The sequence below is a fragment of the Leptodactylus fuscus genome, chromosome 5 (genome assembly GCF_031893055.1).
Source record: "Leptodactylus fuscus isolate aLepFus1 chromosome 5, aLepFus1.hap2, whole genome shotgun sequence".
Classification (NCBI taxonomy): domain Eukaryota; kingdom Metazoa; phylum Chordata; class Amphibia; order Anura; family Leptodactylidae; genus Leptodactylus; species Leptodactylus fuscus.
Window position 1 is genome coordinate 122,337,366 of NC_134269.1, and position 27,859 is coordinate 122,365,224.

Consider the following 27,859-nt stretch of genomic DNA (forward strand, 5'->3'; position numbering starts at 1 on the left):
AATAAATGCGTCTTTTTTTAAAGAAATTTGCAAATGAGACACAAGTGTAATTGTAAGTGCACCAGAACCTCCAAGGGCTCTGCATTTAGGTTTGAAAACCTGAGGCTTTGGCACAACCCATTTCACTTGAGCCTTATCTGCATATTTATTAAAACTATTTTTTTCAGGGAGGTTGTGTGTCTACTGGACAATCTAGAGATATGATAGTCCTCAGCATAATGTTTCATACAATGCACTGTGGCTGGTTTGATGTTGAGTGTCCTTTGATAGAGTATCTTTATAGAATAACAATTTAATAACGTTAACTCAAAATACACAAACGTGTAATCTTTAAGGACTACTAATCAACCTAATACAAGCACTATATATACAAAAAAGCAGAGTAGATCCTCCATAGACCTGTCAGGTACAAGATATTCAAACCACTGGCTCCTTGCTGCTTAAAATAAAAACACTACAGAGACTTCATACTTGCTTCAGTGCTGAACAATTCTGTATTTATGAAGTGAAAATTGTAAGAAAAATGTATGAGAGATTTAATTGCTGCCTTAAGTGGGTCATGTAGTGATCATAAAATATATGCCCCAGTGTATGATAAAAGAAATATGAACAGCAAAGACCATCAATGTGTCATAAGCTTTTATTTTCAGGATATAAAGGTACATTTCTCCATGGAATTTCTCCTTCTCAAAAATATGAAATTAATTACACAAGCAATATACCTCCCTATGTTATCAGAAGATTAACAGAAGATTGCTCTGTCAAAGTGTCACCTTCCATTTTTCACTTTGTTGAGAGCTGTCAGCCCGAGTTGTTGACCAATTTCAGAAGCTGGCAGTTGTGTCCTATTGAGCTATCAATGTCTCTCTATTTTTAGCAGAGGATTCTTCCACAACTTGACAAGATATTCAAACTAATAACAAGCTGTCAAAGCAATAAACTTTGAGAAGCTGCATCCAGTGATGCTTAGAGATCACTACTGGGGAGATTTAGCCCCACGTTTAGAAGACCATGGTTTATTTGGAGGAAGGGCACGTAAAAAGTCAAATCCTAGGTTGCTCACTTCCACACGTAAAGCCAAGAGAAAGGTGTTTAAAGCAGATGCTGTACGTTGACCATAGCTGGTTCTTATTGGGTTTGATAACATGACAGTAAAGATTGACTTTTCAGAATGAGTGTCCATCGTCAGATCTAAGTCAGTGCTGAATGACCTTTTTTGTCTCTAGTTAGTTTCATCTTTTCAGTGTATCAGGTTGTGTTCTCTGTTTTTTGATCCATTGACGAAAAGGTCATAAGAGTGTTGTTAAAGGTTAAAAATAAGATAAATAAGGATGATCTTTTCATAGACAATTTTCTTACAAGAAACTTTTAGACAATGGAATGCTTAACTGTTATTTCAAATACAGATCTTAAAGTGAAACATGGGCCCACAGGCAGCAGAAATTTGATGACTTTAAGATGTAAAGAGTACATAAAACACATTTAACCTTTTATAGATGCAAACTAGTTTGGACCTTATATATTTATATATTTTTTCCTTCTTCCAACTATGTAGTTCAAAAGCTATAACTTTTGAGCACCAATCAAAGGCAACCAGAGACAACTCAGAATCACACCCCTTGTCTGCTCCTGCCTGACACCACTCTTCTGACAGTAAAGAGCCTAAATAGCATATTAGGCACACATACTAACAGCACTTACTGCTCAGGAATGGTGTGGGCTAGAGAAAAATTTCCATCTGTGCTTGAATCAATATTGAAAGGGAATGTGCGTGGAATCATGGTTTTTTTTCTGCTTCTCAGGAAGTGGCGTAATGTCCGTTGGTCTCATGGCTATGGTGTAGTTTGGCCTCATTTCAGTGGGACTAAACTGTAGTTTTGCCATACGACCAAATGCCACGATGTTACTTTCTGAGTAGAAGAAAACTTCCATGTTTTCTAGTCCTGCGCAACATCTTTAAATGATGCAGATAGCTTGACTGGTTGGAGGTGGTGAAAGGTCTTCTTTTACTGTTATTACAAATGTGTACCCTGGTCTGTCTAAGCCCCATTCATAACTTTTGCAGGGGGCAGTAGGGGAGGCTAGAACTTTTTTTTTCCTGTCTTCCCTGCAGACACTCTGACTGTCTCTTACTACATTTTACTGAATGAAGCTGAAGCCCTCTTCCAATGCACTGGAAAGCTTTATTACTCTTTGGATAACCCCTTCAATATTTTTGGGTTTCATTTTATGATACTCACTCTACAGTAATAATTACAATGTAACTATTTTCATTGGGTCATTAGGGTTACAGTGATGCCATATAAAAAAACTTGAGTCTTCAGTATTTGATACCTTTTTTAATGGCTAACTAATAATGATGACATATTACAACGTTTCGAAGCTCTCAGCTTCTTCTTCAGGTATATCTATAAACAATTTCTGAAGGATGCATATTTATGTACAAGAGGGACACATAGGAAGAGAATTCTAGGAGGGAGGGTAGAAGACGGTTATTGGTTATACAACTAAACAAATAAACAATTCATCAGCTTGTAATGTTCTTATCAGTTCACAGAATGTTTTTATGGCTGGCTGTCTCAGTTCAGTGATTTCTGTAGGATGTCATGAACCCATGTGAGATATTCATCCCTTTCTCAAGAGTTCAAACAAGGTCATAAACTTGTACTCATAAATCCGTCTCTGTTTCCTGGATTTAAAATTCCCTCTTAAAACCAAAATTTTCATGTTATTGGTGATGCCATATTAATATAAATGTTGTTATGTGGTACCATTTTCAAAAACGCGTATCTTTTTTTATTTATTTGTTGGTGGTGTAGCGTGAGGGCTCTTTATTATGGGGGAAGTTGTAGTTTTCATGGTAACATGTTTTGCATTATTTTAACCCTTTTCTATTCTAGCAATTATGTTTATTTTCAATAGTTTTTTATACAGATGTAGCAAAGTTGAACTTCACACATTAACAACTCTGTGGCACAGAGTGTTAACTCAACTTTTCAATAGATTTCAGTGGCTTCTGCTGTCTTCTCTGATAAATTAGCATGCTGCAAAATATCAAGTTATCCATCTGACAATAAGGGAGAATTGCTGCTCCATTGAATGTCTATGGGACTCTTAGAAAAGAAATAAAATCTATGTTTTACTGGGCTGTACAGAAATTGCCAAAACTCATACTCACTGACATAACTTCCTGCTCTGCAGCTATTAGCTACAGCTGTACCTTATAGATTTACTGTCCCCTGCCATAATAAAAGTATAATGGGGTCCATGTGTTTTCCATGTGGTGTGCGCACGAATGAAATAGAGAAAAAAGTACTGCAAGCTGTACTACCGAACATGGATGTGAACCGGACCTTAAAACATACATGCAGAAAAAGTTATTATGTGCTGACAATTTTCACTTTCACTTTCTCTGCTCTCTCCTACCGAGCATTTGCTAAGGCAGTGCATAGAGATCACCATGTTGGACTGGGATACATAAGGCCTACCAGTAAAATTAATTCTGTAAAATTAATACAACTACCTGTAAATATGATTTAACATTAATTTGCTAATTCCTAAAATGTATTTTTCAATACTATTCTGCTTCCTAGGCCTTGTCTCTCATTGGTTCTCTTCTGGGGTCTTGTCAGTACCTTGCCATCTGGTTCTTTCCTTGAGTTGGGGCACTCTTAGATCTGTGAGCCGGGCATGTATACCACTACAGCAGACATCAGGCAGCAACAAGATACTGCTAAATGTTTTGTGATTGATTGAGAAAATGGGGGTCAGGAAGTTAGGAAATTGATTGACCTGACTCTGCACCAAGGTGTCGTCTCAGCTGCCCACTCTGTCTACAGTGTATGAAAATAAACTATGTAATTTCTTAAATATTCAACCAAGTATATTATAATGACACATAGCCTGGCTGAGATGCTGTACGATGAGTATCAGTATATATCATTAGTATTTATTTTTAGAGCACCTTTAATTCCACAATGCTTTATATTTGAGGGTCCATATACAATACACAAAATAAGTATGAGTGTACTGAGCAGTTGGAAGATGCTCTTGTGAACTACCATACTGACTCCATTGTGTACAGAGATATCATTCTCTAGAAGCAATGCAATAAAGCATGATACAATGTATTTTCTGCCGCATTCGAATAAAATCCACTAGAAAAGCCTCTCCATATAATATGCTTAGTAAGAGATAAACAGAGGCACCGAGCAGTGCAAAGTGTCATTCTGTAACAACACAATGTATATTTCTCAGATACATAAAGTGGCCTTTCGCCTTAGAAGGTTGTACATACGGCCACAACAACTTTACTGACATATATATCCTTATTACTGGGTAGAGTTGGAATCCATCCAACTTTGTCTACAATTGAAAAAGGGGTACCATGACCCCAAAATGTGGTGCATGCCTGTTTGTTTAATTTGGAAATAAATAGTTATTTTCTGGATAAAGCTAGAACATTATTAATATGTTACTATAGACTATATTGGAACAGTATATACTGTATATATACAGTGCACAGTTGCTCAGATTTTGGTTTTCACAAAGTTTGCTGCTTCAGTAGTTTTTTTTAGATCTTGTAGTCAGATGTTTCTACGGTATACTGAAGTACATTTATAAGCATTTCATAAGGTTTTAAACTTTTATTGGCAAACTAGTAGAATACCAGCGGCTTCACTCGCGAAAAATATGTTAAATTGTTGGTTATGCTACCTAAAGTAAAATTTTCAGTGTCACACTGAAATTGACCTTCTTTTTTCCACTTTAAATTTTTATTATTTTGACATTTCACTAATTTTTTTTTTTTTTACTAGTTTGACATTTTTATTGATTTTAAATGTTCAATACATATTATGTAGTATAAACTATTACATCTATTTCTTGAACTATTTTTTTAATCAAAAATTAAAATGTATGCCCCTTGCACAAACAATTTTAACAACATAGTGCAGCCCTTCCCCCCTCCCTCCAGTGTAATCTGTAAGTAGTTCACGGACCAAAGAGTAAAATTGCTTTACAGTTATACAACTATCTATTGTGGTGCTTTTTGTTAAACAATATTTCTGGTTCTACCTTCAGGTCCATACCTGTATATGAAAAGATGGTACTATTCCGTTATCGGGCCAGCAGCAGCGCATTTCAGCACCAGCTTTCGGGACAGCAGTTCAGTTCAGCAGCGGGAATTACAATGACATCCGAGGACTGCTGGCCCGATGCTTGTGCCCAGTAGCCAGTACATCAATGACCCCCCCTCCATCTCCTCCTCCTTCCAGTGCTGCCCCCCAGCTCTCCTTACATCTACCCCGTACCCTCTCCCCGCCACATGACTAAGCCGATGCTGGCCCGATGATAGAGGCCGTGCTTGTGTGTAGTAGGCAGTACATCGATCGATGCCCTCATCCTCCTCTTCCTTCCAGTGCTGCCCCCCAGCTCTTCTTACATCTGCCCCGTACCCTCTCCCTGTAATAGGCCTCACCGTAAATCTTGAGCAATGAATGCTACTAGATAGCCGCCGGACGCTGCAGAAAGTTTGTCCCTCCGGCTCGCTGTAGCTCACCGTTCCTATAGTCGGCGTGTTTCTTGTCAGGGCCTGGATTGAGCCCCGGTGTCTTTCCTTTCGGTCTCGGTACTAGCGCTGAGGTGAGGCCTAGTCGTGTGGCGGGGAGAGGGTACGGGGAAGATGTAAGGAGAGCTGGGGGGCAGCACTGGCAGGAGGAGAAGGATGGGGGAGGGGGGTCATCGATGTACTGGTTACTGGGCACAAGCATCGGGCCAGCAGTCCTCGGATGTCATTGTAATTCCCGCTGCTGAACTGCTGTCCCGAAAGCTGCTGCTGAACTGCGCTGCTGCTGGCCCGATAACGGAATAGTACCGAAAAGATTTTGGGGTTACCCACTCTAGGGCAAGCAACGTGCAACTGTCCATGTGAAAAACATGGGCTCTCCAAATTACTGCCGGCTACTTTGTGATTGACCTTGTGCTTTGTTTATAGTCATAGCAAATGCAAGTCGGATTGGGAAGGGCATGTCGCTTGGTAGCAAAGGAATACACAGAATGAAAACATTTGCTCCCTAGGGCTGGGGCCCCACGGACCGTAAACGCCGAAATCGCAGCGTTTTGCAGTACTTTCAAAGTGGATGGGATTCATGCTGCGATTTCCAAAACCGTCGCAGTTTTGAAAATCGCAGCATGTCAATTATATCTATAGAAATGCCGGTGGCTTTACCGTATATATAATTGTAAACAGAAAGTCCGTGGAGGAAAACTTCATGAACTTTCTGTTCAAAGCTTTGCAGGAAGAACTGTGATGCGTTCATGCCCGTTGGGTCTTAGCCTAAGGGTGCATTCACACAGAGAAAAATGGAACCCATTGTAGTCAATGAGAGGCCTTTTTTTTCAGTGCTGAATCTGATGCGGATTCCACACCCAATTCAGCGCCATTTTCCTCTATGTAAATGTACCCTTAGAGTTTCCCATATGAATAGTGGCATCAATAACATTGGGCATGAAGACTCTTAATGCACAATTTTGTGCTGTTACACTTTTTTTTTATGTAGATTGTGAGCCCCATATAGGGATCACAATGTACATTTTTTTGTTCCTATCAGTATGCCTTTGTAGAATGGGAGGAAATCCACACAAACATAGGGAGAACATAGACTCCTTGCAGATGTTGTTCCTGGTGGGGGATTCGAACCCAGGACTCCAGCGCTGCAAGGCTAACCACTGAGCCACCGTGTTGCCCCTTCTGTTACATATTTTTGGTTGGTCAAGGTTCCGAAGCAAAATTATTGTGGCTCCTATTTATAAAGTGAGTGTATGTGGTGGCATTCTAGAAGACTCCAAAGAATTCAGGAACTCCAATGGACACATTATGGTTTGTTCACTCTCCATGAGTGAATCGATGGACATGTATGTGGTTGCTAGACCAGGCAGCCCCATTGTATATGTCGTATACAGTCATTTTCAGAACGTTCATCCTTTTGTTCAGATGTTTCCATATTCCTTTGCTTCAGCCTGCCTTATCCAGTTCTTGTGAAGACAACATTCCCGTTGCTCTGATGTCTCAGCTGCCTTAGGGCCTGTTCATACGGCGTAAATGCACATTTATTTTGGCAAAATACATGTGTAAAAGTAAGACTCCCATTGACTTCAATTAAATTTTTTTTTACATGTGTAAAAAAAACACGTCAAAATACACATCAAAATACTTGTTAAAATACACGTGTAAAATGTCATTGAAGTCAATGGGAGTCTTATTTTTACACCTGTATTTTGCCAAAATACATGCGCGTTTGCTCCGTGTGAACGGGCCCTTACATTTAGCCTGTCTCATCCATTTCTTTTCAAGCTGCCAGTCACTTTGTTTACTTGTCTCAGCTCTTTGACACAATTTTGCCCAACTTTTGGATAAACTTGCCCAATAGATGGTCATTTTTTGGGCGGCATATTAAAAAACAGTCCTTAGTATTATGAGCCTTTAGTATTCACCTGACACTGATAAGAGATGTAATAGGATGAATAATAATACAGAGCAGCCCTCACAGTATTACTATGACATGAAGGAGCCGCCTCACAGGCAGACTTGTGGAGTTGCCCATAGCAACCAGAGCTCAGCTTTCACTTTACCTCAGCAGCTTCAGTGATGAAAGCTCCTGTTTTATAGTACAGATTTCCCCATTACATGTAAGGGCTTAACTTCGGGGGCCCAAATCTCATGGTGGGGGGACGCTAGCAAGATGTAATGTGGCTATATACACTGGGCTGGTGGTATCAGGAAAACGTACAAAACACGGTTGGCGATACCCCACTAATTGCAATAGAAGCTAAAACATAACTTTTAATAACTTGATTAAAAACAGACCCAAATCCCCTTTAGAGAAAAGAAAGTGAACTAGTAATGTAGAACCCAATCCACTTGGAAAAATGCAAAAGGGTGGAAAAAGCCCTAATGAAATTGCTATTGATGCCCTCTGCTACATATGCAGCACCTAGGCTAATGTCCTAGCAATTGGGGCATACATTCCATTCCCCTGATTAACGACCTCAGGCATGACAGGCCAGTGTAGTGCAAGTAGCAAATTCAATGACCATGCATTCATTCACAATGTTGCTAGAGTATATATGGGAGCATTGTTAGGGGTTAACTGTCTAATAGTATTGTTAGGGGTTAACTGTCTAATAGCACCAATGGGTGCAACAAGAGTTAACATGTCCTTATCAGTAACCTCCCTTCCCCCCTCAAAGCAAACATTCATTAAATCAATAAATGCTGCCACTGCCTGTCAGTTTGTAACTAATATATGACCATCATCACTTTGTAAAAGGAAAAAAAAAAAAATGTCATTGTACCGTGTTAGCCAGTGGATATGAAATTAAAGAAATTTTTTGAGAGAAGTCCTCAGTAGTTAATACCTTTTTTAATGGCTGACTTAAAAAGTTTTTTGATGACATATCGAGCTTTCGGGACTACTATAAAGGTCCCTTCATCAGGATGGTATAACACAATTTCTGAAGGTAGGAATGGAGAAATGGAGTGTTAGATGCAAAATAGATGGAGAACAGAACACCTTGTAAATAAACAATGAAAAAACATATATATCAGTTCACAGGAAAGTTCTCTGGGTTTATGGCTTCTTTGATCAGTGAAGTGGTGTCTAGTGGTTGTAAAACATCATAAAACCCTGGGCCTGGTTTAAACCCCTCTGAAGCGTGTTAAAGGTCGTCATGAGTTTAATCTCCCATATGAGGCGATCTTTTCTGCTCTTGAAATTCCCTCTCAGTACCAGGATCTTCATATCCTTGGTCACATTATGATTTTCATTGCAGAAGTGTTTTGGCACAGGGAGGTCCAGTCTCTGTTCTCTAATCGTATGTCTGTGTGAGTTCATCCTCATCCTTGCACTCAGTGACTGTCCTGTCTCACCTACATACAGGCCCTCAGGACACTTAGTACACAATATCAAATATACTACATTGGGTGTGCTGCAGGTGAAGTGACCTGGTAACCAGGTAACCCAGTCCGTCCGTTATAGAATGAATCTGGTTTTGTAATTTTCCAGTCCTCCGAGGTTTCAGAAGAATGGAGTACAACATATAGATGAGAACACAATGTAAAAGATATAAAACATTGAACAAGTAAATTTTGGGAAAACCACAATTTTTGTCTGTCTGAAAAGTTTTGGCCAAGTCTATGTGTTTAAAGGTGTTGTCCAGCATAACTTGTTTTTTAATATGAGGCTGGGGAAGGTGATAAAAAAAACCCCCCAAAAAAACATACTTACCTGTCCCTGGTTTTCCGGTGTGTCCCACTGCGGTTCGGTCCTGCTGATCTGGTGTCTTTTTTTTTTTCTTGACAGAAATCCTTGCCACAAGTGACCTCTAAGGGTCACTTGTACTAGCAGAAAAGGGAACCCATTGAAGTCAATGGGAGGCTTTTTTTTCAGCGCTGAAATTCCACACCAAATTCCACACCATTTTCCTCCGTGTGAATGGACCCTAAGGTTCCATTTACACAGAGTTTCTTAGCGAGGAAAAAATCCGCTTCAGGAATTAGAAAATGTTTTTTCCTCCAGCACAGTTTATGGACCTTGAAAAAAACGTAAGAGGTTTTTCCACGTGGTTTTTGCCAATTCCACGTGGATTTTCCGCCTCCCATTGACTGCATTGGTTTTTGCAGGCAGAATCTGCCTGAAGGAAGCGTTTTTTCTGCTTGCAGAAAAAGTCTGCTAGCTGGAAAAAAAAAGCTACTGGAACCCATATAACTCTATGGGGAGGCTTTTTTTCCACGTGGATTCTGACACAGACTCAGCACCAAAATCTTCGCCAAACAACTCTGTGTGAATGAACCCTAAGAGTTAAGTAAAGTTGTATGCAAACATCATCTGTGACGGTGCTTTTTTTTCCACATTCACCGGCCTCATATAAAAAAATGGGTTATCCTGGACAACCCCTTTAAGTTCAAATCATGATAGGTTAAAATGAAATGATTTGTTAATCTTATCAATAAAGTGTATTAAAAATACCAACTTTTTCTATCTCATTAAGAGAATATTTGCAAAAAGCTATGTTTTGTATACCATCTGTTTATATTTATCTCTTATTAAACTTCCCAAGATATCAGTTTATCACATTTCTACCGGATAGGTGATAAGTGCTTGCATCCTGTTGCTCTATTAATGCTGGGAAGCAACAGGAATGCTCACTCCAATGCCCCTAATACACATAATGACATGTATTTGGATTTGCTGTTACTTTCCCTTTAAATCCCTCTTTGTGTGAAAATTATGCAGTCTATGAGATTAAAAAAGTCAACATTGAAGTTGTAACAATCTGTAAAAATATAAACAAAATTAGAATATTTTATGTAGTGCAGCTGTCATGAATAAATTAATGACATGGTTATTCATGACTCAGTAGACCTGGGTATTGAGACTTGCCGCTGCTTGATTTGGGGAATAATATTTAGTTCAAGAACAAAATCCGTTAAAAATGTATTTCCTCCTTACTAGATGGCTGCTTAAGTGCTCAGTGGGGATGTGCAAACTAGATGAGTACAAATGTGGTTTGAAAGTACTGAAGATGTAATTTTTCTTTTGCAAGCGCCTCTGAAGCAATGTAGATCAGACGGTCAGTATTTATCAAGATGTTTATGCTAATTAGCCGACGTAGCGGTTTCTCATCGCTAGCTCCAGCTGCAGTAAATGATGGTTTTCACCTCATGTACACAGTCCATCAGTAAATGATGCCAGCTTCTTTTCTACATGTCAAAACACTTGGAAGAGGAGGAAACATGCAGTTGGGTAGGGCAATGTGTGTTGTCCTCTAGTGCCGTAATGCTTTTGATTATGTGTTGTGGTTGGAAACTTTTGTATTTTTAAAAAAATCTGGTCTTGTTCACGTGGGGGAAATTTTGGTGCATTTTTCAGTCTAATGGATCGATAAAAGACTGATGTACATAACTATTGAGGCATCATAAGTGACACATGGAATATTTATGGCTCAGTTCTGCTTCACAAGTAGCACATGGGATGCTGATGGATCTTCAGGGACTCTGCGTGCCACCCTGCTATATCCACAATTAAAAGGAATAACATGGTGTGTTAGATGATGTCTATATGAATATTTACACCAAGAAGCCCTGCTCTAGGGCGAATATGGGCCAATATACAGTACAGCATCCATAAAGGTACAGCTTCGCTGGTAGTATAATGTGCTGTGCAGTTCCTTATTGCGCACTATATTAAGGCCTAATAGGCATTTGCATGCATAAGCCCTTATGTTTTGAGAATTCTTTTCATATGTTAGAATAATACAGATTTTGCGAAAAAGGAATTGTAAACTTTTTGTCATCGAAGGTGACAATAATTATTAAAGTAGTAACAGTTTCTGCTTAGTGTTGCATGCTGTGCTATTTAGTCTTGATGGAAACCCAATGTTTCTCATGTCACATTACAAATCCACAACTTCAGTTATTTTAATTTTTCTGTTCTTAGAACAAAACAGAAAATTTAATTATAGGTTTATATGTAAAGCCAGTCTTATGAAAACCTTATTGATATTGTGCTCTGATAATTAGGTGTGGAATACACTGCTTCAGTTGTGTTAATCTGTATTTTTATATGGGTAGTTTAGGCTAGAAAATGGGTAGACTACATGTTTTCACCACAGTCGCAAGTCTGAGGAAGAAGCTACCCCTTCATGTACAGCACCTGGACTCTCTGGCCTGAAGACTTGCTAGCTCCTCCCCCTACTTTGAGTGGAGTCTCTAGTGGTCTCCCGGTTGGATTCTCAAGCCATCACTTAGACCAGAGGGAAGAGCTAGGGGGCATTTGGTGCAGAGAAGGGGCCACCTCATGGGCATTCACACACCCTGAGCACTAAAACTTGGATTTCTTGGTCATTAGTATTATTGTTATTATTGTTTATTTGTATAGAACCATTAATTCCATATTCCAATTTACATATGGCACATAAAGTATACAAACAAATATAATACTAACAATAACCAACTGGCACAGTGGGATAGAAGGCCCTGCCTGCAAGGGCTTACAGCCTATGGTCATGCCACGTACATTGCCATCACCCCTGGTACGCCTGTACTGCTCTCCCGATCCTCAGTATAGTGCTGATAGAAGTTTTCATTAGTCAAAATTGCTGACAGAGTCGCTTTAGATTTACATTCTAATTATTATTTTGTTATTATTATTGTTATTGTTATTGTTATTATTATTATTATTATTATTATTATTATTATTATTATTATTATTATATAACATTGTCTAAGAAAGGAATTATAGTGTTTGTATTGAATATCTAGCCAGGATCACATGTACAAATGGTTGCTGCTTACATTTGTATTCAGATACCTAAAGCTCACTAATGACGAAGATAAGAGTCTCATTTACTCACAATTATTCATTATTCTTTCATAACTGCATAGAGAAGAGATAAAACAATAGCCGTTAAGTTGTACATGCAAACAAGGGAGATTCAGGTTAATTGGTCTAATACACTTTCCAATCACATCTGCACAAATTAGCTTGTGTCTTCACGTTTAGCAGTGTAATGAGTCATGATGGCAATCAAGTGAGAAGGATGTTTTAGTAATGAATAGGTTTTTGATGGTAAGCCGTCAAAGGACACATTTCACAGGATTTGGACTTGGAGTTCAAGAGACTTAGTAACTGTTTTTATGTTGATTCTTTTAATGTGATTTATTTTTCTTTGTCAAGATTTATATATGTTGCACAGCAGGGGATTTTCATTTAAGGACATAGGATTGTGCTTCTCATATCCTATTGTAGCTTAGCAACGTAAATTGAGTATAAATTGCAGTAGCTTCTATTAGATATGAAACGCTCACTGTAGGAGATGATTTATTTGTTTCCTATCATCTTACCTTTTTTCACTAGTCCATCTTAAGCAGGGGTTTTCAGCATATTTGTACAGATTGTCTTTTTCTATACATTGCTGAACTTTTCTGTACCAATACATCATGGAAATAACGCATTTCTATAGAAGAGGGTCTTTTGTAATGTGGTTATCCATCTTTGAAAAAGCTGTTGTATCTTTTGTTGCATACAGCAATGACACTGGTACAATCTTGCTGCCGAAAAATGCAACTTTTATTCTATATGCAAATGCATTATTTGTTGCACTCAGGGTGGGGCCACATCATCTATTGTGGTCCTTTCCATAGGACATTTCAGTCTTTATGTGTAAGCAGGTATGGCCATTTCTTCAAAGTATCCCAGGATCCGTTTTTTAACAGGACAATGCCCAGCTACATGTTGCTCTTGCTACTATGAGTAGCCTGCATTACCTAAACTTGCTTCCATGGCCTGCATTGATTCCAGACTTGTCTACCATCAAACACATCTGAACCAACAGAACTTGTTGGTTGGCAATTCCAAAGGGAGCCAGCAGCCAATCTTGATGATTTGCTTACCCAAGATAATTGAGCATAGAATATCATTCCTCAGACAAATCATTAATAACCTTATTGATAGCATGCCGTGCTTTTCTGCGATTTGTGCTTATACTCAATATTGAGTAAACTGAGATGTTTTGAATATTTGGTTTCCATTTTGTCATCATTTGCATATCATTAACGTGTATTGATCCAGTGATTTCCTTAATTTCAGGGCTTTTGTTTTCTTGGAGTTACAATTTCAGTGTTGAGGAATGTAATATGTTTATCTCCCTATGTCATATGTTGGAGTTAAGTGAACAGGTCTGGGCTCCAAAAGCTACAGTTAGGGCCAGAAATATTTGGACAGTGACACAAGTTTTGTTATTTTAGCTGTTTACTAAGACATGTTCAGAAATACAATTATATATATAATATGGGCTGAAAGTGCACACTCCCAGCTGCAATATGAGAGTTTCCACATCCAAATCGGAGAAAGGGTTTAGGAATCATAGCTCTGTAATGCATAGCCTTCTCTTTTTCAAGGGACCAAAAGTAATTGGACAATGGACTCTAAGGGCTGCAATTAACTCTGAAGGCGTCTCCCTCGTAAACCTGTAATCAATGAAGTAGTTAAAAGGTCTGGGGTTGATTCCAGGTGTGTGGTTTTGCATTTGGAAGCTGTTGCTGTGACCAGACAACATGCGGTCAAAGGAACTCTCAATTGAGGTGAAGCAGAACATCCTGAGGCTGAAAAAAAAGAAAAAATCCATCAGAGAGATAGCAGACATGCTTGGAGTAGCAAAATCAACGGTCGGGTACATTCTAAGAAAAAAGGAATTGACTGGTGAGTTTGGGAACTCAAAAAGGCCTGGGCGTCCACGGATGACAACAGTGGTGGATGATCGCCGCATACTTTCTTTGGTCAAGAAGAACCCGTTCACAACATCAACTGAAGTCCAGAACACTCTCAGTGAAGTAGGTGTACCTGTCTCTAAGTCAACAGTAAAGAGAAGACTCCATGAAAGTAAATACAAAGGGTTCACATCTAGATGCAAACCATTCATCAATTCCAAAAATAGACAGGCCAGAGTTACATTTGCTGAAAAACACCTCAAGAAGCCAGCTCAGTTCTGGAAAAGTATTCTATGGACAGATGAGACAAAGATCAACCTGTACCAGAATGATGGGAAGAAAAAAGTTTGGAGAAGAAAGGGAACGGCACATGATCCAAGGCACGCCACATCCTCTGTAAAACATGGTGGAGGCAACGTGATGGCATGGGCATGTATGGCTTTCAATGGCACTGGGTCACTTGTGTTTATTGATGACATAACAGCAGACAAGAGTAGCCGGATGAATTCTGATGTGTACCGGGATATACTTTCAGCCCAGATTCAGCCAAATGCTGCCAAGTTGATTGGACGGCGCTTCATAGTACAGATGGACAATGACCCCAAGCATACAGCCAAAGCTACCCAGGAGTTCATGAGTGCAAAAAAGTGGAACATTCTGCAATGGCCAAGTCAATCACCAGATCTTAACCCAATTGAGCATGCATTTCACTTGCTCAAATCCAGACTTAAGGCGGAAAGACCCACAAACAAGCAAGACCTGAAGGCTGCGGCTGTAAAGGCCTGGCAAAGCATTAAGAAGGAGGAAACCCAGCGTTTGGTGATGTCCATGGGTTCCAGACTTAAGGCAGTGATTGCCTCCAAAGGATTCGCAACAAAATATTGAAAAAAAAAATATTTTGTTTGGGTTATGTTTATTTGTCCAATTACTTTTGAGCTCCTAAAATGTGGAGTGTTTGTAAAGAAATGTCTACAATTCCTACATTTTCTATCAGATATTTTTGTTCAACCCTTCAAATTAAATGTTACAATCTGCACTTGAATTCTGTTGTAGAGGTTTCATTTCAAAACCAATGTGGTGGCATGCAGAGCCCAACTCGCGAAAATTGTGTCACTGTCCAAATATTTCTGGCCCTAACTGTAATGCAGCAGTTTTCCCTGCTATACTTAGAGCAGGAAATCCCACCAGGATTGTGTGTGCACTGCACCGGAGATCTTTTCTCTAAAGACTACGTATCGCTTCCTATCTGTGGAGGAAGTTGCTAATAAATTTACAGCCATTATACTGTTTGTAATAATTAGTACACAGCATTGTATTAGGGGTTAATCAAATGACAGGGTGGGTTAAACAGTCAATATGGAAACTCTCCAGCATGGCCTGCATTTTATAAGTACTTCATGAACATCTATGGCTTTGGACAGAATATTCTGGAACTGACGTAACTGCAGGTAGCAATTTGCAGGATATGTAGAAACCTGAGAAATTGGAGGGGATTGAAAGTTAAGTTTATCAATTTTAGTGCTAGTCTCTTTTAAGGAGGCCCTTTCAACATTTCCAAGTCCAACATCCTTTAGGCATCACTTGTTTCTGCACTATTGGAATTTTTACTTTAGTCCCTAACGTTCCTAAACTAATTTTTGCTAGCTTCAGCACTCAATCTATTAATTCAGCTCCCTACTGTCAGATGGGTGGTCCTTGGCTGAACCGAATAGTCTAGGACCGTCCACCTGACAGTAGCGAGTCTAGTAAGCATATTTGGTCCTGAAACTAATTGCCCAGGAGTAGTAGGCTCCGTTCCTACGGAGTAACGCGTCACACATTCAGACACGTATACACGTGTCAGAGAGTGAGCGCTCAAAACAGATCCCATTCACTTCAATGTGTGCCGGCTTAGGGCTCGTTCACATCTGCGCCCGGGAGTCTGTTATGCAAGTTTCCATTTACTGCTCAAAACTGGGCAGGAGACGGAAACCTGCAGGCATCTTTTCAAACCCATTCATTTGAACGGGTTTGAAAAGTGTCCGGCCGTGAGCACCAGTGAGCGTTTTATGTGATCCGCAGCGAAACCGTTTTTTTTAAACCAGACACAGAGTCGGACATGCAGTATTCTCTGTGTCCGGTTTAAAAAAAATGGTTTCGCCGTGGAGAGCATAAAACGCTCACCGGTGCTCAAAGCCGGACTTCTGCATGCAGAAGACGGAAACCTGAGAACGGAGTGCCGAGCGCTAGTGTGAACCCAGCATTACAGGCGCTACACATTGAAATCAATGAGTTAAAAAGCCTCCCATTGATTTCAATGTGTAGCACCCGTAAGCCGGCACACATTGAAGTGAATGGGATCTGTTTTGAGCGCTCACACTCTGACAGGTGTATACGTGTCGGAATACATGGCGTTACTCCGTGGGAACGGAGCTGTAGTAGTTGGAGAAAAACTTCCAGCAGTGCCAGAATCAATTCAGCAGTGTCTTATGTAGGAGTTTACGGTGAAGATTGACTCACTTGTTTGTGTATTCATGAATGTAAAGCTTGCATGTTCCATCAAATCTCTTCAACCTAGTTTATAATCTCTTTTTCTTGCGGTTACTATGTAGAAAGTAATTTTCCCTCATATTATTGTAATTCAGTATACCATCCACGCTCTTGTTGCCAATGGCTAGTGAACTTTACTTTTTATCCATCTGGGTAGATTGCTCTGCTTACCACATTGATCTCTGTATGGTAAATGGCCTGTGGTTTTCCCAGATGTTTGTAGGGATCCTTCACTTAGTGAATTCAGCTTGTTTCCTGGAATTCAGCAGCACATAGTTATGAAACTATTTGTATATTGGATTTATTGTGTTTGCGCTTTGTATATGGGATTGCTAGTGTAGGTAGAATACAATTCAGACGTAAGGTGCGAAGGTCAAGCAAACTAACAAATACATTTCGCCTCATATGTAACTTACACTTATTTATAATACTTTACTAACTTGTAGTTCTGACAATTTTTTCAGTTCTGAAAACTTTTGCCTCTTTCACTGGCATAATAAATGTGAAGCCAGTGACTGTAAATTCCAATGTCAATACATAATCATCTATAACAATGTAGGAAAGTACGTATTGCATAGTATATATGCATTTCTGCATCATTATCAGTCACCGTTGGAGGTTTTCAGCACCTGCATCACTTCTTTTACAGCCAAAGCTGCTTCCAGACTCCCGCTGTTAATAAAGACATAAGGCTGACATAAGTGGCATAGCTGTTAAAATTTGATAGAAAACAGAATCATGGACAGTGTATTATAGTTTTCATTTTCTGTGGGAAAGTAGGATTTTCTTGCTTGCTTTAAAAGCATGCAGTATTTTTCTATCTGGTATTGTACACTAAATTTTGATGGGCAGGATTAAAAGCTTAGGACCGGCCACCCTTTGACTAAGTGAAATAAAAGGTGTTTCAATAGCCCGGCATGGCCACTACACAGTAGACAGAGCTGTCTCCTTGCAGGTCTGCCAACTGTGGCCATCTTTCATATTAAAGCCTACCTCCAGGTGGTGGTATTTGATATTGAAGACCTATCCTTATTTCCTATCATTGCCTCAAAATGTGTAATTCTGTTAAAGGGCTTCCAGTATGTGAAAATATATGTTATTCTTTGTGTAATGAAATCAGTTCTTTACACTTTTCAAGATCGCTGCTGTCATTCAGTAAGAATCATACTTCTTTACTTCTGGAAGATGAGTTTGTCTTGGTCATGTGGTGATCTCGGCGAGGGACACACGTGCTGTAAGAATGGACGCATCTTCGGTGGAGAGAGCTGGGAGGTGGAAGAAATCCAGAAAGACAGTGATCTTGTCAGATTTCTGAGCTAGTGTAAGACAAGAGGAGGTAGCCTCCAGGTTGTACAGGTTGGAATAGAATGAGAGGAAGGCAAAATTAATGCCATTAGTGGACTGCTGGCGGGTGAGGCCTGAGTTATCTTTAACAGCAGCGATATAGCATTTAGATTTCGCTTTGCACAACATGGATGACATAAATTTACCGCCTTTGTCTCCAAGAACATAATTTTTGTGCTGGAAGTGGAGAAATTGCTTGGCAGTGGGGGCATTAATGATGTTTTTCAGCTCCTACCATAGGCAAGAGAGGTCAGGTTGCAAGGAGAGAATTTTGCTGTGTTTTCTGAAACGTTCAATAGACGATATCTCAGAGAGGATTTTATCCAATGCAGCCTGTTTTACTATCTTGACTTTGGAGGTAAAAGAAATAAAGATCCCTCTGATGACAGACTTGTTAGGCTACCAGGAGACTGTGGGCAGGTCTGGATGTAGTGGGAAGTGGACGAGGGGGTAAGGGGGGGGGTTTAAGTGAATGAGGAGCTCTTGTAGCAGAGAGGAGGTGATGAGGAGATGAAACATCTAGTGAGAAGCATTCATGGAAAGAGCACAGGAAGGTCCAAAGACGGGGATAGGGAGGAGCGGAGAACAAAATAGGGGGGTGGGGGAAGGAGGGGTGGTAAAGCAAGGGGGGAACAAAGTGGGTATGAAGTATAGATGAGGTAGAAGCGTGTACTACCAAGGGAGTTAAGCCAGGGAGTATGTTCACTCGAGAAGGGTTGTATTATGTTTCAGTTGCAGAGCTGACCATCCCTTCGGGTGGGTAGGAAGGTGGGTTTGCAGTAGGAGGGAATAGTATGGTATTGATAACCTGGATCTGCTAGCAGAATAGATGATAGATGGTTGGGAAATACAAAGTATACCCAAGGGGATAAATAATATGAATGGCCACTCATGGACTTTAGTAAGCGGAAATGTGCTCCAAAACCAGTGGAAATCCACGGGACGGGCATTGAGATAGTCAACAACTATAGTACCTGGGTGTGCACCTCAATAATAAGCTGGACTGGACAGATCACCTGGATACACTGCACAAAAAGGGCCACAGTAGGCTCTACCTGCTTAGGAGACTGAGGGCCTTTGGAGTCCATGGGGCACTTTTTAGGGTCTTTTTCAACTCTGTAGTGGCATGAGCCAGGGGAGTAACATACCAACCAGGGATAGGAATAGACTTGACAGGATGATTAGAAGGGCCAGCTCTGTCCTTGGGAGCCCCTTGGACCAAGTGCAAGTAGTGGGTGACAGAAGGATACTGTCTGTGGTGAGGTCCATGCTGGAAATAACTACCATCCCATGTATGAGACCGTGATAGTACTCATAGTACTCGGCAGTACTGTCAGTGACCGACTGCTTCACCTTAAGTGTGAGAAGGAGCGCTACTGGAAGTCTTTCCTCCCCACTGCAGTTAGGCTGAACAATCAACATCAGGCTAAGTGTAGATCACTCCATACAGAGAAATAAAAGTTCCTGAAGTTGTGATATCCCTCCTACTATCTTCTTTCTTTTATCTTTTATGTGAGCTTTTTGTATGTTGTATTTTTGTATTATTATTGTATTATCTATGTAACACACTATATTTCCCCATGGTGGGACTATTTAAAGAGGACCTTTCACCATTTTGCACACAGGCAGTTCTATATACTGCCGGAAAGCTGACAGTGCGCTGAGTTCAGCACACTGTCGGCTTTCCCGATCTGTGCCCGGTGTGAAGAGCTTACGGTCCGGTACCGTAGCTCTTCTATGGTCAGAAGGGCGTTTCTGACAGTTAGCCAGAGACGTCCTTCTTCACAGCACAGCCAATCGCGATGTGCTGTGAGAGCCGGGAAGAACGCCCCCTCCCTCCCTGATAATGCTAGTCTATGAACGAGCTGTGTGAGCAGAGGGAAGGGGGAGGTCCTCCCGGCTCTCACAGCACAGCACGATTGGCTGTGCTGTGAAGAAGGACGTCTCTGGCTAACTGTCAGAAACGCCCTTCTGACCATAGAAGAGCTACGGTACCGGACCGTAAGCTCTTCACACCGGCGCACTGTCAGCTTTCCGGCAGTATATAGAACTGCCTGTGTGCAAAATGGTGAAAAGTCCTCTTTAAGGATTATCTCATCTTATGGTTGGTGGTAGAATTTGAAGGCAACAAAGGAGACAAAAATCCAATGTAAATAGAAATAACATCACAGGAATTTGAATGTTTAGGTTATGAACGAAAGTAAACCATATAAGAAAAAGGAGTTGTGAACCGACCAAAATAGCACGAGCAGGGTGGAGTAGTAGAGCTTATTGTGGACATCACGGCTAACAGGCGCCTAGTGAAAAGTTTATCCAGAATCTTAAGGGGTTTGCCTCAGATTTCCTCCCTTTTGGCAATTTAAATCTCTGATTAAGATATCCAGGGTCCAATTTCAGAAGAGAATGGAGTGCTTGGATGTCCTCAGGAAGGGGGAGCCATAATGAGAGAATGAGATGTGAGTGATGTGCCACCAGGTGCTGAGCTACAGCAGTAGAGTGAATGCCGAGCTCTGAACACCCTGTTTCTAATATGTCCACTATTTTTCCTATTGCTTGTATGGCTTGCTATGGCCTGGGATTGGGCTTTGCGGAGGAAAGACTTGGTGCTATCAAGGAATTCAGATTTATCCGCACCCAAAGGGCCATCCAGGTCTGAGTCTTTTGTCGCTTCTCCATTACTAAGATCCCCAGTGCCATCTTGTGCTCCATAAAGAGGGGTTGTGCAGCTTTCTTTCTGAAGAACCTCTGGACATCCAACTAGCTATTGATGCCTCTGGGGTTGCCAGGAGTGTCTGGGCATTTATCACTGCCAATCTTGGCCATTCTAATCAGCGGTGAGTATGTGGAAAGCAACTGTTTCAGACTTAGGTTAGATGAATCGAAAAAAACAGGAGAATGTGTAATAGTATCACCTCCTAGGATCCTTTCAACTAATCAGTACCAAAAGAAATATAGAAAGAACAATAAGTGCTCGTATTTTATTAAAGGTACATAACCTAATGTGAGAAAAAGACAAAGTCAATTAAAAATACGCTATTGCAGCGCCTGCTACTAACAATTGTTGATGGGGTAACAGCTTGGTGGCCAATGCTAATGGGTTTAGGAGTTCATATAATGTGTCCATTCATTTTATCCTTTCCACATTTCCTCCTTCAAACCCACATTGTTTATCTATAACAACTTGCTACCCTGCAGGGATTAGTAAAACAATCTTGGGTGGAAACACTCAGTGTCTGTTCACACCCACCTAATCCCTCTGTTTGTGCGCTCGTCTAAAAAGTGTCCTGCTATGTTTTAGGCAGGAATTCACTTATGCACCTTAATCTGGTGGCTAGGATCGTGCCAACTGATCTGGGGATCAATAACCCTTTTAAATATGCCCAGACGAGGATATAAGGTAACAACACTCCATCTGATCCATGGGTTAATATATTCCCTCACTACATTTGCACCTCAGGATCTTGAGTCAATTATCACCAGTCAATTCTAACCAGTCTCCTCTTGTTATCTGCCTGCTTATTCAAAGATTCCTGCCATCCTCCAAGTATGAGATAACTTTCCCTGTCATATCCCCTCTTGCCCAAGCCTCCATCTAGTTCAGTGGTTCATTTGGTACCATTTTTGACTCCAAGCTGTTATGAAGTTGCAATATGACATCCATAAAAGTCTGCTGGTGGGGCCCTACTTGTATCTCTGCGTGCCTTCCATTTGTTATGAATTCTAATAATTGTCTCTGTGATATTATGCTACCATACACTGAGTGGCCAATCCTTGACAGAAACTCTTTCCAACTTCATGCTTGTTAACAATTGTAATAATTTTCTCTCCCAGTCTCTCCATAAAACTGAAAGAGGAAAGGAGAGTGTCTCTAATCATACACAGATTGTGTTTTCTAAAAATAATGTTATGGTTTATGTGTGTGGAAGAATGTCAATGGCTTTAAGTTTTATTTCAGACTACTTTTACTTTCTGAGTTATGTGTAGATTTGGTATATATTCGCCATCTAGTTGTTGACCATACATTACATGTATATTAGCTGCACACTATAATGTACTCACTGGAATAGCATGTGATGATGATGTTATTAATTAATTGATGGTGCTAAACTAAATTAAGAAACTTGTGTCAACAAGAGGCATGCCATTGTTGTGTTGTGTAAGTAGGAGGCAGGACGGGGTATGACAGATGCAGTTGTCAGGATTCACATTTCAATTAAATGGGTAAACTCAGTTTTAGAATTAGATTGTATCAGAAGATTTACTTTGTTTTGTCTTCATTTTATTCATATAGAACTGAAATATTGTAACACTCGTTCAGTAATGCAGTACAGCAAAGTTAACACACAGGAAAAGGATCAAGATACACTTATTACATTTGTAGTACAGAACCCTTGCATACATGCACAGATATTTCACTACAGCCTGAAATTTATTTTTTGTTAAAATTCATTAAAAGTGTAGGAAAAAAAGCAAATAAAGCTGATCTGTAATACCAGACACGTCTTGTGGACAGGCATAATTCTATTTTCTTTAGAATAAAGCACCTTGTGCGGCCATCACATATTGTACAACATGTCTAAATTTACTCTCTTTCCTTCACTTTCAAGGTCATCTTTTCTGTGAGACCATATATTAGTTGGTGGGCTTATCTTTGACAAAAGGTGGATGGTTTTAATTGATTCATGTTCTAAGTGTTTTAACCCTATCTATCTATACCAAAAAAAAATCCCAGAAGCACATTCTAATATGAACAGTTTCAAGCTATTGTGGTAATATTACAAATACAAAAATATAGCAGCATTCTGACACAGCACCAGGACATATAAAGAACAGAGATGGAAAGATGCATAACTGCTATTATTGGCACATATAGATAAACCAATATGACTAAATATAGGAACTTAAGGTTCTTCATTATACATATTTCATCAAACCGTAAGAAGCCCACCGGTCTTACAAGGCGACCTTTTTCAGGTGGGACCCTACACTAAATAGACATACCACTCTTGGACCCAGAACAGTTCTATAAACGTGGACACAGAGCAAATAAGATCTAGAGCTTTACTCTACTTAACATAGCCTTCTGCAGGTGGGAAACTGAAGGGCATCCTCCATTCCAATTAAATAGACTTGTACAATTGAAGGTAATGCAAGTCCAGTTGGAGGGAACCACATCCCTTTTGCAATACGTGTACAAAAAAAAAATAAAAAAATCAGACCGCAAATCCCAATCTGAACGGGTGCAAGCATACTGTGGTAATATTTGCAAATACAATTTTTTTCAAACTGTTTTACAAAATCATCTTTTATGTTGTGATATGTGATGGGTATAGTATGACTGGTATTACAGATGGCTATGTGTGCTATGATACTTATTCTATATACTCTTATTTTGTTGTGTGCTTTGGCTTGCTTTTGTTTCATGGGCTTTGTTTACCTTTAGCCCCTTGATTTTCTTTTCTCTGTGCTTTCCCTTCAGTTTTCTTGTTTTTTTTTTGTTTTTTTTTCCTTTCTACCATTTGTAACATAGGAGTCATATGTTTCTAATTCTGAAAAGTCCAAAGCCTCCCAAGTTTATTTGTTACAAGATCCCTGTTTCATTGATTGTAGGGGTCCCAGTAGCTGGACTTCCAGAGATTGTACCTTTTTAAGTTTACGTTACAATGGTAGATATCTATTACATTTTGTTGTCAGACCCCCTGGTCCAAAAGAATTGTAAGAGCTTGACTGAAAGATTTAGAAAATGTCATAGTTTCTGTAGCAGCATGGTGACTCAGTGGTTAGCACTGTAACCTTGCAGCGCTGGAGTCCTAGGTTCGAATCCTGCAAAGGACAGCATCTGCAAGGAGTTTGTATGTTCTCCCTGTGTTTACGTGGGTTTTTGCAGGGTGCTCTGGTTTCCTCCCGCACTCCAAAGACATACTGATAGGGAATGTAGATTGTGAGCCCTATATGACCAGCGACCACAATGTCTGTAAAGGCGCTGCAGAATGTAATGGGGCTATACGAATACATAAATAATTCTTCACTAATTGAGCCTAAGATACCCTGTTAGCATTTAGATGATGTATTGGAATGTTGTCTTATAATACACAGGGTTTATCTGTAGAAACCAAATGTTTTAGTATTTTTAAGCCTAAGGCAGTGTGTATGAGATTCAGCATAACAGAAGACGTCATCATATGGATCATTGATCCGAGCACTGAGAAGACTCTTTAGTGCTTTTGTTTCTAAAATCACCAGTAAGTGACGCCTGGCCCAGGCTAACATATCAATCTGATTGTTGCTTTACAAAGGTTAGTAGGTCCTGCCAAAGAGATTTCTTTGTCTTTTGTCCTGCTTATAATTGAGGTGACCATAAAAGCAGACCTAAATGTAGTTAGCAGACTTTATTTTCAGGCTTCTGCCTTACTGTCTTCAAAGGTCAAACAAATAGAATTTTCATCTCTTTAACATTTTATAAGACAGAGGTCTGGACAGTTTCATTCACCCTTTATCTACTGAACTTGGATCCCTAAATTAGATTTTGAAATTGAGTGTGTAGCTTAGTCAGTAAGTTACCATAATGCCGGAGCACTGCATTCAACCCTAGAACTATAGAGGTCAGAGTAATATAAAGTGAAATGGATTGAAAACGAAACTCCGAAAAAGAAAAGTTATTTCTTATCTGGTTTTAGCAAAGTGAGCATAGATTTTCAGAAATCATTCAATTGTAAGCTGAAATTATAGTGGAAATGGGAACTGTAAAGCATACAATACAGAAACAGATGAGTTCACCTCATATCTCTGCTGGTGTAGGGAAATGACACATTTCGGTGGGAACAATGCCTTCCATTTTATTATTTAATAAAACGTTTGTAAATGTAAATAGATCTTAATGTGGAGTGTCGTCTTAAAATAATGTTGTAGGGGCTACATGATGATGATAATAATAACAATAATAATAATGGACTTTCAGATCCCCAGTTCTTACCCACAGCAAGTCCTTCAATAGACACAGGTAGAACAACTACTGATCCAGAATGTTTTAGGTGTAACATGCACATATTGCGTGTCACTATATGTGTGTAATACATGTGGTCAGCCAGTTATTTCTGTATACTATATGTATTTTTTTTGGTTTGGGTAGATTCAGCATATAATTGGGTAGATTTGGCATTATTCAGCAATAGTACAGGATCAAATATGAATAATATTGGCTCTCTTTTTGCAGCTCATGTAAGGTCAAACTTTTGTTATATTAATACTGTATGCGCATGCATGTGTACTTGATCCTGTCTATACAGAAACAATTCTTTTACAAAAAAGTTCCTTTTTTTAATATTTTGCAGGGGTTGTTGATGCTTTTGCAGAACCTGCCAACAGTCCACTGGGGAAATGAAGATATCGGCGTACTATTAGCTGAAGCCTACAGACTAAAATTTGCGTTTGCAGATGCCCCGAATCACTACAAGAAATAACATAAGTCAACACGTGCAACTATCGAGAGTTTCACTCCTTATTAATGATTTCTATAAATATATATATAAATATTATAAATACTTTTTTGTCCTTTTTTTTATCACAGTGCTAAAATTTACAGGAATCAACATGAATCCATTACTGAATCGGCTTAGGTGTCAATTTTATTCTCTAGGTTACCCTATGATATGGACATGCCATATACCAAAGAAGCATATTTTTTTAAGTGTATTACAGGGTAGAAGTAAGAACAGTGACATCATCCCGCTTGTGATTCAGATCCTCATGACAGATGTGCTGAGAATTGTTTTGATAGGTGTGTCAAATCTGAATTAGACCTGCACAGCTTCAAATCTTTGTATTTCTGAAAATAACTATTTGGAACATGTGAAATGTACAGTACAGTAAGCATTAAAATTCTTATAATATATTAACCACATAATCGCTTGGATCTTCATTTATGCTTTCATTTTGCCTTATTATTTATGATGATTAAACAAACATGATAGCAAATCACTTAAGCCCTCACCCTATTATATTAATGAGATTTTCCTTTATTATGAGCAAAGATATTTTTAGATACAATATTTTACTGTGCAAACCGCAGAATATTACAAGGAACAATGATCTAAAGACCTGTCAGATATGATGTGGAGTATTATTCTGCTGCATTAACACTTGTCTTCATTTACCATTTTTGGAATTTTTCCTATTAGCAGTAGTCAGTTATCATCATGGAAGATGCTGTAGTTTATGGGAAGCACGTGCAGGCTGCTCCTCCTCAAGTAAATCCACTTCTATAACTTGAATAGGAACAGCCTGCAGGTGTTCCCTCTTCATTTCCTGGAGGCTCTGGGTGTTGGACCCCCACAGATCACATACTAATATCTTACCTTGTGGTTAACTCTTCAATATGAAAACCCCTTTTAAAATTGACAGTCCTTATTGCTTTCTATAGTACAGTATACCCTTAATACCAACTAATAGCAGCTCCATTGTTGGCGGCACTGCACTTTAAGCCCAATGCACCTAGATGTGTGGCTGCATAAAAGTTATAACATTGCAGGTTGCCCATTAAGATTAATGGGCATTTATAAATTTATATAAGCCTACAACCCTCTAGATTTGAGAGCCATGTCATACACCTAGGACCCCCACAGATCAGCTGCTCTGTGACCACGGTAATGTTTACACTTCTCACTTGCTGTAGTAGCGGCAGCTTTAGGTACTGAAATATATGGAACAGCACTGCAATCCTTAAAGTTGCCATTACACATTATATGGCAGGTGATCAGCACAGCATGTAAATATTATCAGGAGCCATGGTGTCCCAGAGTGGGTGATATGTGGGGGTCCTGGGTGTCAGAGCTTAGTTGATCTGATATTGATGACCTATTCTAAATATAGACCATCAATATTAGAAATTGGATAACCTATTCAACTGATATACAGTAGAATAGGGGCCAACATGTGTTTTGGCAAGTAGGTCTAGTAAGGCACTACTTATTGCAGGCACAGTAAATCAATGGAGCTGCATCCAAGCAGTTTTCCTGCAACTGTTTATTAGCATTTATCCCTAGTTCAGACCCATGCTCATATAATTCCTTTAACAATAGTTTGAATATGGCTGATTTTTAGCAAACCTTAAGTGCTAATGTTTTTGTGCTATTATTTCATGCTATTTGCTGTCAGAGCTGAATAACTAATCTAAACTCTCTTTGCATATCTAATGTCAGATGGTTGCATAATCTGAAAAACACTTTGGAAGAAAAGACATTCCAGCACAAGTTGTTGCTGTAGAGTAAAGTGAGATGAGATAATGACACGATCACTTCATATTATTGTTATTAGACTACATTCACATGAACTATTTTAACTACTTAATGATCTATACTGAAAGTGCTTTATATCTTAGTCATCTGTATTTCACGTGTCTATAAAAATGGAAAACAATATCAACTTATTGTAGTAACTTAGTGTAGTAAAAGCAATATCAATTTAATGTAGTAACTAAGCAAAATGTGTGATTAAAGACTGATATACTTACTGTTGAAAGAGCAAAAAATACATTTTATTTTGTCATTAAATTTGACTGGTTAATAGTTTCTTATGTAATTCTTTGTATGAAAAGTGATATATGAATGAAGCCATACATGAAAGTGGTCATGCTTAAAGTGCTTGTCCAGGTTGTGAAAGAAAAAACAAAAAAAAAAAAAAACATACTCGTCTGTCTCCGGTGCCTCCCTGCGCAGTCCG

At 39.4% G+C, this 27,859-nt stretch overlaps 1 protein-coding gene across 1 annotated transcript in view; it reads left to right on the plus strand.

The window, feature by feature from the left end:
- The window catches only part of TBC1D22A (TBC1 domain family member 22A), a 352,669-nt gene extending 325,013 nt beyond the window's left edge, over nucleotides 1–27,656 (plus strand). Inside the window, exon 14 of the mRNA XM_075274179.1 lies at nucleotides 25,474–27,656. Within this exon, the coding sequence (XP_075130280.1) occupies nucleotides 25,474–25,602 (129 nt within the window). The 3' untranslated portion in view covers nucleotides 25,603–27,656. The remainder of the gene's footprint in view (nucleotides 1–25,473) is intronic.
- Nucleotides 27,657–27,859: the final 203 nt, after the last annotated feature.